Source organism: Balaenoptera borealis (assembly GCF_965194805.1).
Source record: "Balaenoptera borealis genome assembly, chromosome: 2".
In the NCBI taxonomy this organism is placed as follows: domain Eukaryota; kingdom Metazoa; phylum Chordata; class Mammalia; order Artiodactyla; family Balaenopteridae; genus Balaenoptera; species Balaenoptera borealis.
The window spans coordinates 172,539,678-172,556,089 of NC_138867.1; the positions used below are offsets into that span (position 1 = coordinate 172,539,678).

The window sequence follows — 16,412 nt, forward strand, 5'->3', positions numbered from 1 at the left end:
GGGCTTTCCAGAACCCCCCGGGGGGAGGGGGGCTCTGCCTAACCACAACCCTTGAAGGTTAGGCTAAGCAGGCTGTGGCTGTAAGCCAAAGTGAAGAAACCCAAGACCAGATGCCAAAAACCAAAACCGAGTTATGTTTATTGATGGGGCCCACCCCTGCTCTCCAGGGGAAAGGAAGTCCCCCAAGGAGCCCCCTGGACAAAACAGAAATGGCGGGAAGGGCCCATACAGGAAAGAACGTCTCTGAGGTCCTTGTGTTTTTTTATAAAATGAATGAGTCCTTTGCGCGGGGCTCCCCAGCCATCCAAGCCTTGACCGGGAGTCCAGTTGCCCGCGGTGTGACCTCAGACCCTCACCCTGCAGACCACCCGAGCCCCTGGACCTTGGCCCCGGGCAGGGGCGCTGGGCAGAAGCCGAGGTCGGCAGTGGGCAAGGGGCTGCGGCCCCATCACACGCTCATGGTCATCCCGGGGGAGTACTGCGGAAAGACGAGGGGGTGGCGCGCGGGGGCCGGCTCAGTTCCGGCCTAGGCTGGGACCCGCCCCCGAGGGGAAGGGGGTACAGGGCAGTGTGGACGTGGGATGGAAAGGAACCAGGTGGCGATGCGTGAGGAGGCCGCCCTGGGCCGCGGGTCCCAGGGTTGGGGTGGGATGTGGGCGGGGCGGGGCGATAGGGTGGGCCTGGGGAGGGGGAAGGCGGAAGGGAAGGATGCCGCGGCCGCCCCCCCACCTGGCCCGCCGCGGTCACGGTCTTGCTCTGGCCCCCCGGCCGCCCCGCCGGGGTCTGCCCGCCAGGCCCCTCCGGCCCGACGCCGCCGCGGGGGGGGAGTCGACGCAGTCGCTTACGCTTTCGCTCGGGAACGGGTGCAGGAAGGTCCCGGCGGCCGCCATCTCGCCGTCGTCCCGCGGGGTGCCCGGGGTGTTGCTCAGGCCGGCCACGGCGCCGGGGGAGCTCTGGGGGCGGCCGCGGTCAGAGCGGAACACCCCGCCCCGCGGGCCAGGCCCCGACCGCCGCGCGGCCCAACCAGGACTAGGCTTCTCCACGCGGGCCGACCCCGCAGCCCCGCCCCCCGCCCCCCCGCAGGAGCGCGGCCCCCTCACCTTCGGCAACCCGTCCAGATCGCCCGAGCCTGTGGACCGACAGACGGCGGTGACGCGGCTCAGACGCGCCTGCGCCGCCAAGCCGGCTCCACCGACCCCTTCCCGAACTTCCCTGGCGGCCGCGCCCCCTCCCTCGGCCCAGCCCACTGGGGCACCGCCGGGGGTCCCGGGCGGAGGGCCCAGATCGGGGGTGGTGGGTCAGTGCCGGCGGCCGGTTTAGTTACTGGACCCTCCCCGCAGCGCAGCCCCAGTCACTGAGCCCAGAGAAGCTCGGGGCGCGCCCCCAACGCCGGCCGAGCACAGAGGCGGAGAGACTGAAGGGGGCCGCCAGGGGGCGCACGAGGCTCGCGAAGCAGCGGGGCGGAGGCGTGTGTGTGGGTGTGTCCCGGGACTCCGCCCACTCACCCAGGGATCCGTTTACATGGTGAGGTTCCATCGCACTCATGGCGGCCATGGGGGCCTCCGGACCAGGGCCAAGCGGGAACTAGAGGCAGAGGAGCAGCTTGGGCCTCGGGCCACCACCTCTGCGCCCCCACCCCGACCCCCGCAAGCCCCAGCTCACATTAGTCCTGCCGGCGCCTGGCCCGATGGGGTTCATGATGGTGTACATGTTCTCACTGGAGTTGGTGGAGTCTGAAGCAGCACGTGAGGGGGTGGGGTGTGAGAGGGCCTCACCCAAACACACCCCTCCCTATGCCCCGCCCAGGCTGTAGTACCTCCAGGGCTGGGCATGATGGGTGTTCCAGGGGGCCCACCTCCTCCTGGGGGTCCCTGCACACAGAGGGAGACACAGAAGGTGAGAAAAGCCCTCCAACTGCCACCCCGCAACCCCTGCCCCCAGGTCGGGTGTCCCAGCTTCGGCATCACTCACCGTGTAGCTGCCAGGGGAGGAGGAGGAGTAGGGGATCTGGGGAGATGGGCAGCTGTGAGCAGTCAGCCCACTCTACCAACTCGCACACTCCTAATCCCCCCCCCGCCCCCCGCACGCCGTCCCGACACTCACCGAGTTGCCACTGGGGCTGGCCCATGGGCCACGCACTCCGGGTCCCCTAGAACAGACAGTGGTGGACCCTGGGTCTAAGCCAGGCGGTACACAGCCCCCCAGCACACACTCCCTGACACCCCCAGCCTGCCCCACGTGCCCTCAGAGCAGCAGACGTTGGCCGAGAAGTAACCAAGCACAGATGCCAGGCCAGCCTTCAAATCCCAACCCCATCCATCACTCACTGGTCTTTGAGCCTTAGTTTCCCCACCCAGCAGTGGCATAAAAACAGTATCGGGGCTGTTGTGCGGCTTCGGGGTCTGCCCCAGCATACCCAGCCCATGAAGCTAGGCGGTGGCCCGCATGGGCACACTCCCGGGGGTTCCTGAGGGCCTTACATGTTCATGGTGGGCAAACCCGGGCCAGCAAGAGAGTTGGGTGGGGGCCGCATGCCACTTCCATAGCTCTGTGAAGGTAAAGGGGCCGTGAGAGGGCAAGCCGAGAGAGGGCAGCCCCTGAAGCTCCCCTGTCGCCTGGGCCCAGGCCTTACCTGGGGCCCAACGCTGGTCATGCCCCGTGGAGGCGTCACCCTCTGCATCGGGCCCATGCTCGAATGCCCTGGGGGCAGAAGGAATAGGGCTCAGGCCGCGGCCGTTCCCCGGTGTGGACAGGCGCTGTGCTGGGGGTTGGGGGTGTTCCTGCACGGTGGGCGGCGGGGAACTGGCTCTGGGATCCTGACGGGGGGGGCGAGGGACAGCAGCGGGAGCTTCCCTACTCACCCTGGGCACGTGGGGAGGGGTCCATGGCGCCAGGGAGGAGGGGCTGGGAGCCGGGTAGGCCCACGGGAGGCTGCGGAGAGGGAGTGGCAGCACTGAGTGTGGGTGCCCCCACCCCGGCCCAATTCCTCCCCCCCCTCCCCTCATCCCTCTCTCACCTGACTCGGCATCCGCAGGGTGGGCCGGGGGCCCCCTGGGAACCGCGGTGACATGAAGGGCTGGAAGAGGTGGGCCGGGGATCAGCACCTCCCCCCACCTACTCAGCCCCCAAAGCTACCCGCTTCCTGCCGCACCCGGGCCCCCAGCCTGGATACTCCCCCTCCTCCAAGACCAGCCGGCAGACCTCAGCCAGCCGCGCCGGGGGCGTGGGAGCGCAGTAGGACGGGCCCAAGGGCCAGGGGGAGGGGTGTGCGTGCTCGAGGGGGCGGGGCACCACAGGTCCTTACCGGAACCTGAGGCCCCATCATGGGGGCGTTGGGGTTGTGGGGGGGAGTCTGGGAGCCGGGGGGGCCCTAGGAGGACAGAACCAGGTGGGTTGGGAGGAGCGAGGTCACCCGAAGTTCCATGGTTTCCTGTGGCTCTGCTGAGCCTGGCCAGGGAGGGGAGGGGAGGGGACACCGTGGAGGCAGGAGAGTGGGCCAACTAGCCCCATCTGCGGGATGTGGCGGGGGTGGCGTGGACCCTAAGGGGAAGGTCATGGGCAGGGCCTGTGGTTCAGCGAGCCAAGCTGTGCGGCCCCAGGCGCCCCGACACACACAGGCGCCGGCCTAGTGCAGAGACCCCGCCCCCTCCCGCAGCGGGGGGCCCAGGCCAAATGGCCCCTCCCTCACCGGCACTACCGAGGCCCGCAGGGGCATACCCACCCCCTCATTGCCCCTGCCTGTCACCCTCCCACACAAGCCCACCCAGGGTCAGGAGACAGGGAGCCCCAGCCCTGGCTATACCTGGAAGAAGCCGGGTGCCATGGGGCCTGATGCCATTGCATCATTGGGAGCCATGCTCCCCATCACCGGGCTGGGGGCCGCTGCAGCGCTCTGCAGGGGTGGGGGAGATGGCAAGAGCCAAGTCAGGTCACTTCCTGTCCAAGTGTTTCCTTCTCTCCTCAAGGAACCCAAGCCATCCAACTACTCAGGAACGGGAGGATTTGCGGGGGGGGGGGGCGTGGGGGGAGGGGAGGAGGTGGCTCTAGGTGAGGGAAGAGCTGCGGCTCCTGTCCCCACCCTGGCTTAGCAACCAGATGTGCTGGGTGGCCCTCGGCAAGGGTTCTGCCTCCTTGCTGAACCCGTGACCCTGGAGGTGATCAGGGCCCAGCCTGGCTGAGCCCACAGCCCAGGTGATCAGGGACCTCAGCTCCCAATGTCCCCACCCTGAGGATTCCGAGGGTCTGAAAATGCCATCCACCCAGGACTCCAGTGTGTGCCGCATCCTTCTAGCACAGGCTTATTTTTTGGTCTGAATCTAACTTCAGATGGGTGGGGGCACAGTCCCCCACTCCCAGCCCAAGCCAACCAGCCCTGATTCCTCCCGCCTGGGAAGGCAGCTTAGCTGGGCCCCCAAGACACCTCAAATCAACAGACAAAAAAAATCAATAGACAGTTTCAAGATGAACCTCCCTCCCAGAGGGCTCCTCCCTGGAGCTACTGTACAGACCACTCCCCCTCCTCCTCCTCCAGGAAGGAGGGGAAGGAAGAGAGCAGAACTCTGCAGTGGGGTCTCCAGGCCCCCAACCTCTCTTCAGATGGAGGAGGGGAGAAGACCGGGTGCCTGAGAGGGGAGTTCCCATGTCTGCCAAGGGTGGAGATGCTGGTGGCAGGCCCAGAGTTGGCAGGGGGACAGGCTGACAGGCCACTTCCTCTGGTCGGTTCCAAGTCCCAGGCTTGTCTGCCTTTGGGGCCCACAGAGCAGGGGGAAAGGGGGAGATAGAGGCCTAGTCTTTAGGGTAGAGGAGACACATCAAAAGGATAGGGAAGGGGGAAGACACTGCAGGCACTGAGTAGAGCACTTCTCTTAAGGCCCCTTGACTCTTGTCTCTGCATCATCTGCCCTTCCCCCTCCGCCTCCAGGCCCCAAAAGGAAGAGGCTGGTCTGTCTGGGTCACTGCTGTCCCTGCAGCTGGCACAAGCCAGCACACAGGGGCACTCAGGAATTTGTGGAACTGCAGCCACTTGGGTTCCGAAGAGTTAAGCACTTAGCCCATGGTCACACAGCGCATCCTGCCCTACAGCAGTGGGGAAAGGGGCCCCTTGTCTGGGTCGGAGCAGGGCCCCTGGAGTCACACCCTTCCCTTTGGGGACTGACACCTGCCCCCTTCTTGCTCCTTCTCAAAGGTCAGCCTCTAATGGATTTCTACCCAGGCCCAAGCTGGGAGGGTACCAGTGGGAGCACTCCCAGGGCCCAGCACAAATCTTTGAAAACCCAAGCGACCCCGGGGGTGGGGGTGGGGGGGACGAAGCTCTCAGCCTCTCTCCAAAATGCTGGGTCACCCCTGCCCTCCACCTCACCCTCTCCCACAAACACAACACGATGGCTTAGAGCAGCTACTCTCGCTGGCGCCGGCCTCAGTGGCTGGAGGGAAACAGCTCTGAGCCCTGGGTCTGTCCACTCCTCCCCAACTCTTACAGAGGGCAGGAGGGCAGCCCCCCTTTTGAGCCGCAGCAGGCGCCAGAGCATTTCCTGGTTGGGGAGGGTGGTGGTGCGGGTGGCTGCTGCTCCAGACCATGAGGTGTGGGGGCGGGGAGAAGATGGGGCTCCCCAACTCTAGGCCTTGAAGGGTTAATCCAGGTTCGGGGGGGTGGGGGGGTAGGGCCCACCCTCCCGGTCGGGTGACCTGAGCTGGACCCCCCAAGTCAATCAACCACCCCCGGAGGCGCCAGCCTGGCCTGCGTTGCCATAACAACAGGCTGGGCGCGCTTGCGTTTCCTGGAGACGCTGAGGTTGGCCCCCAGCCGGGAGGCTCTGACTGAGCCCCCTCATAATGCGGAGGGCGGGAGGAGGGAGCCCCGACTGCGAGGGAGAGGCGGCAGGACGCCCCTTCACCCCACCCCCAGTAAGTGCGGAGGTGGGGCAGAACGTGTAGCTGGCTTCAGTCTGCTGACACAGGGACCCTGTCACCCCAGGGACGGGGCGCCACCCCCTTCCCCTGACGCGCCCCGCTGCCATGGTAACCAGCAGCGCGCCCCAGGAAGCGCGCTCATTCCGCTGGGAGACCGCGCTCTCCCCTCCCCTCTCCCCTCCCCGGAGGCGCCAGGCTCGGGGGCGGGGACGAAGCCAGGCGCGGAGAGGGGAGGGCTGCGCAGCCCGGGAGGGGAAACAGCTCTAGGGGCCCGGGAGAGGCAAAGGGAGGAGCTGGGGGCTACACTGGGGAGAGAGAGACGGGCCCACGCGGAGTCACGCACGCACACAGCTCCACACACTTCTGTTACCCCAGTTCTGGCGGGACCACAACATGAATAGTGGGACCTGATGGGGGTGAACAGCAGCGACCTCGGCTCCCATAAATGCGCATACAGCGTGCATGGGGCGTCTTCAGGGACATGGTGAACCCCAGCCTTCTCGGGCTGCACCCTGGCCCTGCAGAGGCCTGCACACCTCCACGGGGGGCCTCTCTGTTGCGAGGCGATGCGTGGTGTGGGACCCAGACTAACCGCAGAGGGCGGGGAACAGCCAGGCCCTGAGGGGCACAGCAGAGCAGAGGGCTCAGGATGTGAAGGCGCCCGCTGCAGGAAGAGTGGTTGCGAGGGAGGGGGGAGGGCAGGGGGAACCTCTCTCAGGGGCCAGGTGGCCAATCCCCACGGGCCAGGGTGAAGAAGTTAAAGGCAGGGGGCTGCCATCTCCCCAAGACAACAAGGTGCCTCCCGCCCCCTCATGTTACCCACCCTCCTCTCGGGACAGTCCTCTGACTCCCACTCAACTTGTACGAAACTGAGGCCAAAGACGTGAAGTCAGCAGCCCCAGTCGCAGAGCAAGGTTGGGAGATCTGCCAAGTGCTCGGCCTCTCCTGCTCCAGGGTGCACGGGCAGTTAGCCTTCCCCCAGCACCCCTGCCTGGGCCCCCACCCCAGAAGGCTTGGAAAGGCTGGGGTGGGAGGGGACAAGCAGTGGTGGCTGCCCCGTCCCGCCCCGCATACATGGAGCTGGGCAGGCAGGAGCTGTGGTTCTGTCTACCTGGTTCCACATGGGGTTCACGTGAGGGGGAGCAAAGGAGGGGCTGGCCTCGGGAGGGTATGGGGCTCATGGGGACCTTCAGGAGTTGGGTGCAGTGGGGGGCAGAGGGACCCCACAGAAGCCATGATCTCAGGTCAAACCCCACAGCCTGGCCCACTAGCCCACCTGAGCCAGCTTCGGGCCGTGCAGCCCCCCAAGACCACAGGCCCCTGCCCACACCCGTGAGCCCTGGTCCCAGCCCCCGGGGCGGGGACTCACGTAGTCCTGGAAGGCCTTGGCTTCACTCGAGTGCTCGCACGCCTCTCTGCGGTCGGGCGCTGCACAGTACAAGTCCCAGAACACGCTGTGGGCGGCAGGGGGGGACGATGGTTTCCCCACGCACCCCCCCCAGCCCCCCCCATGTCCCACCCACACCAGCCTTGCGCGCACCACCACCAGGAATGCAGGAAGCCCGGGGGCTCCCCCAGCGTAATGTTCTTCTCCCATCGGATCTGCGGGGGAGAGGGAAGGAAGGTGAGGGCTAACGGCCTGGTCCTGTCTGACCCCTTCCCCTCCCAAGAGGCAGCCCCAACCTAACCCTGGGGCCCAGGAAACACCAGGGCAGGAAACCAGCAGATCAGAGCAAGGGAGCCAGGAGGGGGACAGCTTGGTGAGGAGAGGGACAGAGGAGCGGAAGGCAGATCCTCAGATGGATGGACAGACACCAGGATGCCAGCCCTGCCGCTCCGCAGCCCTCAGTTCCCAGGGCACAACCCCACCCCACCACGGAGACCTGATAAAAAAGGGGGGACCCCAGGGTGTGGGTGCCAGGGAAGGGGCTGGCTGTGGGGGCCCTGCCTGGCCAGGCCAGCTTACCTCGGACAGAAAGGTCTGGGCTGACTTCTGGGCACCAACGTGCAGCAGGTACTCATACACGTACAGCGCCAACCTGCAGGGAGGGGTGGGGGCCGGTTCAGGCTCTCAGGAGGCCCGGGCGAGACCCAAAGCTCCGCCCCGAGGGTCCCTGGGAGGGGCTTTAAGGCGAGGCACCTGCCCTCTGGTGGGAAGGTGGAGAAGGGCAGGGGCCCACAGTGAGCCCCTCATTGTACCTACCACCTACTGCCAGCCTCACTCACTTCCCTCTGCTGGTCCCCCCCTTGCCCCACCTCCCCCACCCCTCAGAAGAGATGGCCTCCTCACCAGTTGCTCAGCCTGGCCAACTCCTACACATCCATCAACACACAGCCTGCAGGCCCCTCCTCTAGGCAGCACTCCTAGCAGTCCCCAGCCCCCACCTCCAGGCCAAATTCTGCTCAGTTCAACACCCCCTGATGGACCAAGTCCTGGCCCCAGCCTGCCAATGCTGAGACCTTATAGCAGCCTTGGCCCCAGGGAGTTCCTCTCCTTGGAGAAAGGGCTCCTGGGCTTCACTCTAGATTGTGCTCTGGGTGGGGTCTCCCAGCAGGCACCCTAGGCCGTATGGCCAGGGCCCAGCGCCTAACTCACTCCCAGCCTCGCCTGCCAAGGAAGAAAAGGGGCTCTCTGACCCGAGGTCTTCCTCCTCCAGGTTTCCCTAGACCCCATCCTTTTCCTCAGGATCAGTTCCCATCCACCAGTGGTGGCTATGACATATCCATACCAGCCCCCCAAGGGGGAGTCTGGGGAAATGGGAGGTAGGGCCAGCAGTGCCACTCAGCTGCCACGGCACGACCCTGTCCAAATGCCCACAGTGCCCAGTACCCCTGGACACACCAACTCGGCCACTGCCCACCCGAAGAGCACAGGCCACGCTCCAACCAGCAACACCATCTGTGGGCCCACACAGGGAGGCCAGACCATCCACATTGCCTTCCAGGCCTTTCCATCCTTGGCCTCCACCATCCCCCAATCTGTCTTCCACACCTGCCAGCAGAGGGACAATTCCCCACCCGCTAGGGTCACCCATTCCCCAGCCCCCACTCTACCAGTACCGGCCCCTCCGGGCACCTCCAGGGTCTTCCTACTCCCCAGCCAGGCCCCAGGTGGACCGAGGGGAGTCTGGATCTAAGACCGGGGGCTCCCCAAGAGCCGGCCTGAGGCTGCTCCGGTGAAAGCTGTAGGCCCTTCCAGATGCCTCCCCGCTCAGCTGGCCTCCCTCCCCTGGCTGACGGCCCCATCCTGAAATAACCTTGCTTTGACTCATGCTCCTGCTTTCTCTCGCCCTTCCCAGCCAGGCTGCTCAATCCTCACATCCCAGCCCCCTCTGCAGAGCACCCCCGCCCCCAGCTCCAGCTCAGACCTCACCAAGGCAGTTCTAGTCCTTCTGTCCCAGGCCCCACCCCAAGGCTTCTGCCCTTGCCCTGGACCCTCTTCCTTCCTTCATCTATCCATCCGTCCTTTCAGTCATTCATTCAACAAACATTCACCTCCTTGAGCAGTGAACACAACAGACCCCTGTCTCCCTGGAGGCTACCTGCTCACAGGGAGAGACGGAGGAGCAAAAATATAAAGGAGGAGGTAAGTCATCTGGTGGGGTGGAAGGTAGTGTGTGCTACAGAAGTACAAGGGGGGGACATTAGGGAGTCCAGGTGGGCAGCTGAACCAGGGCAAGGTATGTCCACAGCTCACATTACACCACGTGAGCTGTGACAGCCACCGGAGAAACAGAAACAGGGCACAGAGGGGTAGGATTTGTGGGGCTCACATAGTTCTGAGCATGGGTCTCCCCCAAGACTGGCCAAGGTTCCTGCCTCGTCATCACACCCCTCTCAGCAGCGCCTCCAGCCCGGACGCCCCCAGGTTCCAACATCGCACCCCGGCAGTATCCAGCATCCACCCTTCCCCAGCCCAGTGGTCTTCCTCACCCCCCAGCCTCCAGGCTCACCTGTCCAACTCACTCCTGGGATCCCCCTCCCTTTCTAGAGGCTTCCTGAGCCTTCACGAGTGGCCTGCATCTACCAGGCCCGAGTCCATCAGTGAAGAAATGAACATGAAAAGTCAATGGGGCCGGAGGAGACCTGAGCAGCCCCAGCCTGCTCACCAACCGACCCTCCAGGCAAATAGAGAGGTTTGAAGAGATCCAGCTGGCCTCCGGCCACCTTGGGGAACAGTGCAGAGAATGAGGTGCCCAGAGACAGGGAGCAAGACGGAGTGGGGGGATCCAGGTAGGCTGCCCAGAAGGGAGCCTCCTGAAGAACATGTTGGCTCCCACTAAGGCCACCAAGGGCTCTATGCTGCCAGCCCATCGGGTCCCTCTCCATCACCTCTCACCCTCCACTGTCCAGGGGTGGCATCGGACCCAGGATGCAGGTCCCGGAGCCCACCACTGCCCGCTCTCCTCCCTCCTCCCGCCCTGCCCCAGCTCTCCTCTCTTCTCCCTGGGTGGCCTCCCCTCCTGCTTTGATGTTGATGACTGACGTGGTGCAGCTGCCCACAGGGTTGCTCCAACCTGGCCTCCCCCAAAACTCAGGATCTGCCGTCCACTTGACATCTTAAAGGCCCAGCCCCACCCCATCTTCTTCCTCTCCTTCCCCTCCTGTTCCCTGACCTGGGTGGTCTTGACTCACATAGGTGCGGCGCAAGTGTGAAGATCCACCTAGCTGTCCCCCAGAGATCACTACATTTATTGAATTTAGGGGAAAAACTTAAGGAAAAAGCACTCTCTCTCCTGATTCTGAGCCTTCTCTCTTCCTTCCTCAGCACACACTTGGTCCAAGCCACCACTATCACTTACCTGGATTTCAACAAGGCCCCTCCAGGGGCTGCTTCCTCCCCTCCCCACCAGCACTCCTCACTCAGACCCTCCAGTGCCTTCCACACACATTGGCCACTCTCTACCTCTCCACCCCAGGGCCTTTGCACAAGCCATTTCCCTGCCTGAGACACTTCTGCTAGAGACCCTCATGGCTCCAAAGTCACGGGGCAGAGGCTTCCCTATCACTTCTAACGGCAGCCCTGCTCCATTCTCCACTTGCCCCCCATCATATTTATCTCCATTTGACACAAGGCCCTCTGCTTACTGCCTGCAGCCCCCACTGGATGTAGCTTTGGGAGGGTGGGGACTTTGTCTCACTACTGAGCTTACACAGCGCTGGGCATCCTGGGCCCCCAGCCACCCCAATGAATGAACAAACCAACCCTGAACCCCCTTGCTCCCGGAATGTCCAGTAGGCACTTATGAAGGTCAGCACTTACTTACTATTCTGATGTTAAGGATTTGGGGTTTTATCCCAAGAGCAAAGAGAAGCCAGAGAAGGTTTTCAGTTTTGCTTGATTTCTCTTATATGCTGGTACTTTAATTTTTATCAAGATCAAGTCTCAGAGAACTGTGAGCAGCTTTCTTTGTTTGTTTTCAGTGAAAACTTTTGAAGCCTGGACATCTGGTCAGGTTGTTTCGGGACCTCCAGGGCCCGCCACTCAGGGAGGGCTTCTGGCTTGCAGGTCACTGTCTAGGCCCTGAGCTGGGTTGTGGGAAAGGGCCTGGGCTCTGGATCCAAATCCTGGTCCCACCCCAGCCCTGGTCAGCAAATGACCTGCAGAATGAAGAGCGCATCCATCAGAGGGGCTCCCGCTGCAAGATGGCAGGAGATGGGAGGGAGTGTGGGGTGCACCGGGGGCCCTCCCTCCAGAAGGAACGGTGACCTGGAGGATAAAGGGTGCCCGGACCTGGAGTGCTCATGGGGAGAAGCTGCAGCTGCACAGGGAAGTGGTGACAGAATGGGGTACTGGAGCCTCCTGGACTAAAACGCAGCAGTACTACCTTCATCATCAAGAATTACCATAATAACCAAGAATTAAGGTAAGAGGTGCTCCCTGCCCGGCTCCCCCTCCCCCTTAAAGCCCCTGGAGGCACATGCTGCTGGGGGCTGGGAGAAGCCCTCTCTACTCAAGGCCTTGTGTCACCCCCTCACCCCCATCTAATCCATCACAAGGTCCCACCGATGCCCCTAAGGGACTCTCCTGCCCACACATTCCCTCCCTCCCCTCTGCCACCCTCATGGCCAGGCCTTCAGCTCTTAAGAGCCAGGGTGGTGGCCACCCTCCTCACCGGCCTCCTGGAAGCCTCCACATTTGCCCCTTGCAGCCTTTCTCCTACCCAGCAGCCCCCACTAACAAATTCCATCCCAGCATTTGCCCCCCAGATACTGCCTCAAGACCTTCCCAGAAAGCTCTCCTGTGTCCACTGGCTCTGCTCAGCCTCCAGGACTCAGTTCGGGGGCTCCTTTCTCAAGAATCTCTTACCCATGCACGCCCCTCCAACAAGGATGCCCACGGGCACGGGCACCTGGAAGCCCAGCTAGGGATGGGACAGACACATGGTGAGTCCCTTGCCTGCTGGGATAATGAACAAACTACCTGAGGCCATGTGTCCATATCAGAACTAACCCTGGGGACTTTCCTGGTGGTCCAGTGATAGAGAATATGCCTTCCAATGCAGGGGACGCGGGTTCCGTCCCTGGTCAGGGAACTAAGATCCCACATGCCGCTGGGCAACTAGGCACGCGTGCCACAACTACTGAGCTCACGCACCTCAACGAGAGAGCCCGCATGCTGCAACCTACAGAGCCCACACGCCCTGGAGCCCACATGCCACAACTACAGAGAGAAAACCCGCTGCCACAACTAAAGAGAAGCCCGCGTGCCGCAACGAAAAAATCTGCATGCCTCAACGAAGATCCCATGTGCCACAACTAAGACCCGACGCGGCCAAAAATAAAAAAAATAAATAAGTACTAAATAAATCTTAAAAAAAAACAAAAACAAAACTAATCCTGGGAGAAAAACACAAGACACCCAGTGACACTGACAGTGACCATCACTTACGGAACTATTCTAAACCCACGTGGCAGCACTTAAAGTGTTCAAGGATATACACACACGATGCAAACATTTAGATCTCTCCCCTCAACTTAGGACAGCACAGCCTCTGGGGCGGGAAGGGATGCAAAGGGGACACAGGGGCCTTCAACTGTCCCTGTCACCTTCATCTTATTTAAAGAGACCTGAAACCAGTGACCGAATGCAAGCGCTAGTTAGTTCTGGGTGGGAAGTGATCTCGGGGTCTCCCTGTAGGTTGGAGTGTTCATCATTTACACAAGGAGAGGCTGTGTCTTCCTGCAGGCAGCCCACTCAGACCCCAGCCTCCTTCTCGCCCACCCTGTCATCCCTTCCCTGTATTCCCTGGACCCTGCAGTCACCACGGTTTGCTGTGAGCCCCCAAGAGGAGGGACCCACCATCTGTGTACCCAGCAGGCGCTAAGTCCATTTCTGGGACAGGCTAGCCCAGACCTAGTGCTGAGATGGGGAGCCAGAGGGGGCTCAGGACAGGGGCCCAAGAAGGAAAAAGAGGAAGGGCAGGAGGAGTCCGGAGAGTGAGATTAGGGAGGAAAAAACAGTCCTGGAGAGTCGAGCAGTGGAACCCCCTTCACCCCATTTCACGGAGGAGGAAACCAAGGCCCAGAGACAGGAAGTGGCATGATCGGTGGCTGCCTGTTAGGGGTGCTCTATCTGCAGCCTCTCCCCCAGTCCTCGTGAGAATCCTGCAAGGCCGGCTGTCCGCGTTTCAGAGGGGAAACTGAGGCTCAGAGCAACTAGCCCGCCTCTCTAGTGTATCAGCCCCAAGCGTCTGAGAGCTCTCCTGTGCCCCAGAACCTGAGTCTTCAGCAGAGCCCTTCCTCTCCAGGGCCTGGCATCCCCGTCAGTGAAGTGGATGCCACCATCTGGTGTTTTCCAAACTTTCTTTAGCGGCAGAACCTCGTCTCCAAGCCAACGCTGCTACAGGACCCTCTCGACAAGAAATGGATGAGCGCAGGATGGCTCTGGCCAATAAGTCAGATAACCCCCTCTTCCACCCCTAGCCAAGAGCCGAGGCCGGGTTCAAAGAATCAAAATCTCTCCTGGACTGTCTAGTGGGATTGAAACGCAACTCCAAACACCACCACCCCAGCTCAAACCTATTTCCTCCCTTCTCTTATCTCCATGGCCACCCCCTAAGCTGCCACCATTAGCTCTCTCCCAGATAACTGTGCCTGCCTCCCCCAGGTCTCCTGGCCCTCTACCTTCACCCGACCCCCAATAAGCCCCACTCCACAAAGGAGCTGGATTGTACTTTCGAACACAAGCCTCTCTGGCCCCCACAGCACATCCCCGCCCTGGGCACCAGCCCCAGCTCTTTGGCCTGGCCTCGCCCTAGGGCCTTTGCACTTGCTGTGCCCTCAGCCATCGGCTCTTCCTCCAGGTCTCTGCACACCTGACACACCTCCTCCCACTTCACTACCGCCCACTTTCCCATTTTGCTTTTTTCAGAGCATAGCTCCAGATCCTTCCATCGGCTTGCTGAGTAACTCACTTGCCTCCTAGCTAGGATGTGGGCTTCTTCAGGGCCAGGGCCTGGCTTCCCAACCACTACACCCCAAGACCCAGCCCAGCACATGTCTTAACAAGTGAACGATTCCCACTGGGGGAGTGGTAGCCCCCTGAGCCCAGAAGCCAGGGTACAAGGATGGCTGGAGATGTGCCAAGATCCCCAGGAGTGGGGTGGCTACACACCCCCTGCTTCCAACCTGGGCAGGAGCCAGGTGCCAGTTTCAAAAAGTCTTCCTGCTTAATGGTGCTTGGAAATGGACCCCAACCTCATAACTGTGCAGATAGACAAGAGAGGTCTGGAAGGGCAGTCATCTGTCTAGCATCTTGTGGCCAGAAGAATCTCTTCTCCAAAATGACCCCGAGGCTGGGTAGAGAATGGACACTCATCCTTGGGTTGGGGGGAGAGGTGGTGTCCCAATGTCAGTCCAGGCAGAAAAGACAGGAGAGAGCCCATAGTCAGGGCTCCTTTTCACTGCCCAGACGTTCAAGTCCTCACTCTTGCTCTGGCCCTCAAAGAGAGTCATCATGGGACCTCTCCCCAGTAACCCAGCCTCCTAACTGCTCCAGCAGCTGGTTTCCCGCCCTAGGTGGCTTGACTTCTAGGATCCTGCAAATCAGCCATTAGCCATCAGACATCAGAAGCCTTCTCTTTTCCCTGGCACTTTAACAATATCGCAAACTGCTGGGTGCCCTTGCTGTGAGACACTCACACGTCCTAGCACCTTTCAAACGCTCCCCAAACCTAAGAAATGGCACTGTTATTATGTCTGCATTTCTCAGGATAGGAAAAGTAAGCCTAAGACGGAGTGCTCCCTCACCCAAAGCCACAGGGCAGGTAAGTGGCAGGGCCAGGAGGCAAGCGCAAGAGCTCAGCTGCCTCCCCACCCCAAGAAGCTCTGAGCGCCCCCCGCCCCTCACTGCAGAGTCTGGGAGTTAGGAACCTGTCCCTCTACCAGCCTGAGACCATCTGCTACCCACGACCCAGCGCCATGCCCAGAACAAGTGGGGGCCCCAGGACTGTGAGCCTGCGGCTTCCCCAAGGGCCCCACCCAGCTGCCCCAGGCCCGGCTGGACAGGTGGCCTTTCAGGGGTGGGGCCGGCGCCCCTCAAGTCCTTCTCGCGTCTCTCAAGCTTTCAGTAAGGAGCGGGGGAGGGGGGAGGGGGGAGGCGCCCAGAGCGGCCAGTCTTGCCTGTCCGGGAAACTTCCCCAGAGGATGGGGGAAGCGGCACGAATGGCGACTCCGCGCGCACACGCGTTCGCAACCTCCCACACCCAAGGCTCAACCGTCGGGAAGGTCTCGCAACCCTCTAGTCCCGCTCGAATCTCGTGCGCCCCCGCAATCTCGCCCCCCTCGGGTCTCCGGGGGCCCTTCTACTCTCACGACCTCTCGAATCTCGCGCGTCCCCTCAAATCTCGCGACCCCTTAAGCCCCTCACGCCCCTTGGGTCTAGCGAGCTACCCCGTAGCTCGCGACCCTCCAGCCCCTCTGGTCTCGCGCGCCCCTCAAATCTCGCTCCTGCCCCTCACCCACGTGCCCCACGCGGTGCCCGCCGGCGTTAGGGCCACGGAAGCGGCGCGGCCACCGAGCCCCGCCCCCGTCTCCCACAGTCCCGGACCACCGACTCACTTCTCTCGTGCCTGGCTGTCGGAGGGCACGGCCGAGCCCTTGCCCCCCTTGGCGTACATGCTGCTCCGTGCCGCCGCCGCCGCCGCCGGGGCCCCACACCTGTCAGGCGGCGCCGCGGGCCGCGCTCCCGGTCGCCATAGCTACCCCGCGCCCCGGGCCTCACCGCCCCGAGCCCCGCGCGGGCATCGCGGGCATCGTCCGCGCGGGGGAGCTCCAGACGGCCGAGACGGCGGCGGCGGCAGCTCCAGCTTTGGCTCCGGCCGCGGGTTTTATTTTCTTCCTCTCTTCCCTCAGCGCGGGCTGTTCCGGGAAGCGCGCGCCCCCTCCTCCCGCCGCGCGCGCCCCCGCCCGCCGCCTCCCCGTCGCCCGCGGGCGCCGCTCTTAAAGGGGCGATGACGTGAGCGCGGGTGGGTCCCGCCGCCGGGACCGTGAGCCGGGCG

General features: G+C 62.8%; 1 protein-coding gene across 6 annotated transcripts; it reads right to left on the reverse strand.

Annotated features, from left to right (window-relative positions):
- Window positions 1–111: 111 nt before the first annotated feature.
- SSBP4 (single stranded DNA binding protein 4) lies at window positions 112–16,336 on the reverse strand. Of its 6 annotated transcripts, none has more exons than XM_082382995.1 (17): window positions 15,973–16,332; window positions 7,877–7,949; window positions 7,451–7,512; window positions 7,280–7,338; window positions 3,803–3,892; window positions 3,017–3,076; window positions 2,862–2,931; window positions 2,633–2,700; window positions 2,481–2,548; window positions 2,104–2,149; window positions 1,972–2,007; window positions 1,817–1,871; window positions 1,663–1,733; window positions 1,506–1,584; window positions 1,101–1,129; window positions 730–953; window positions 112–478 (listed from the first exon to the last, which is right to left on the reverse strand). In XM_082382995.1, the coding sequence occupies exons 2-16, from the start codon at window positions 7,930–7,932 to the stop codon at window positions 744–746; spliced, it is 1,059 nt and encodes a 352-aa protein (XP_082239121.1). In that variant the 5' UTR covers window positions 7,933–7,949; window positions 15,973–16,332; the 3' UTR covers window positions 112–478; window positions 730–743. The 6 variants fall into 6 exon arrangements, with proteins under 6 accessions (XP_082239121.1, XP_082239122.1, XP_082239124.1 ...); XM_082382996.1 differs by having other exon boundaries at window positions 846–953; window positions 15,973–16,329; XM_082382998.1 differs by having other exon boundaries at window positions 846–953; window positions 7,280–7,364; window positions 15,973–16,171.
- Between the last annotated feature and the right edge of the window lie 76 nt (window positions 16,337–16,412).

What these genes read in the sequence shown, in the direction of transcription:
- SSBP4 (XM_082382997.1), bottom strand. Translation starts at nt 16,031, where the DNA reads ATGTACGCCAAGGGGGGCAAGGGCTCGGCCGTGCCCTCCGACAGCCAG. An exon ending in CCCTGCGGATGCCGAGTCAG is followed by an intron (nt 2,932 to 3,016) that starts GTGAGAGAGGGA and finishes CCCTCTCCGCAG; the next exon opens with CCTCCCGTGGGCCTACCCGG. An exon ending in GGTTTGCCCACCATGAACAT is followed by an intron (nt 2,150 to 2,480) that starts GTAAGGCCCTCA and finishes TGTCTGTTCTAG; the next exon opens with GGGACCCGGAGTGCGTGGCC.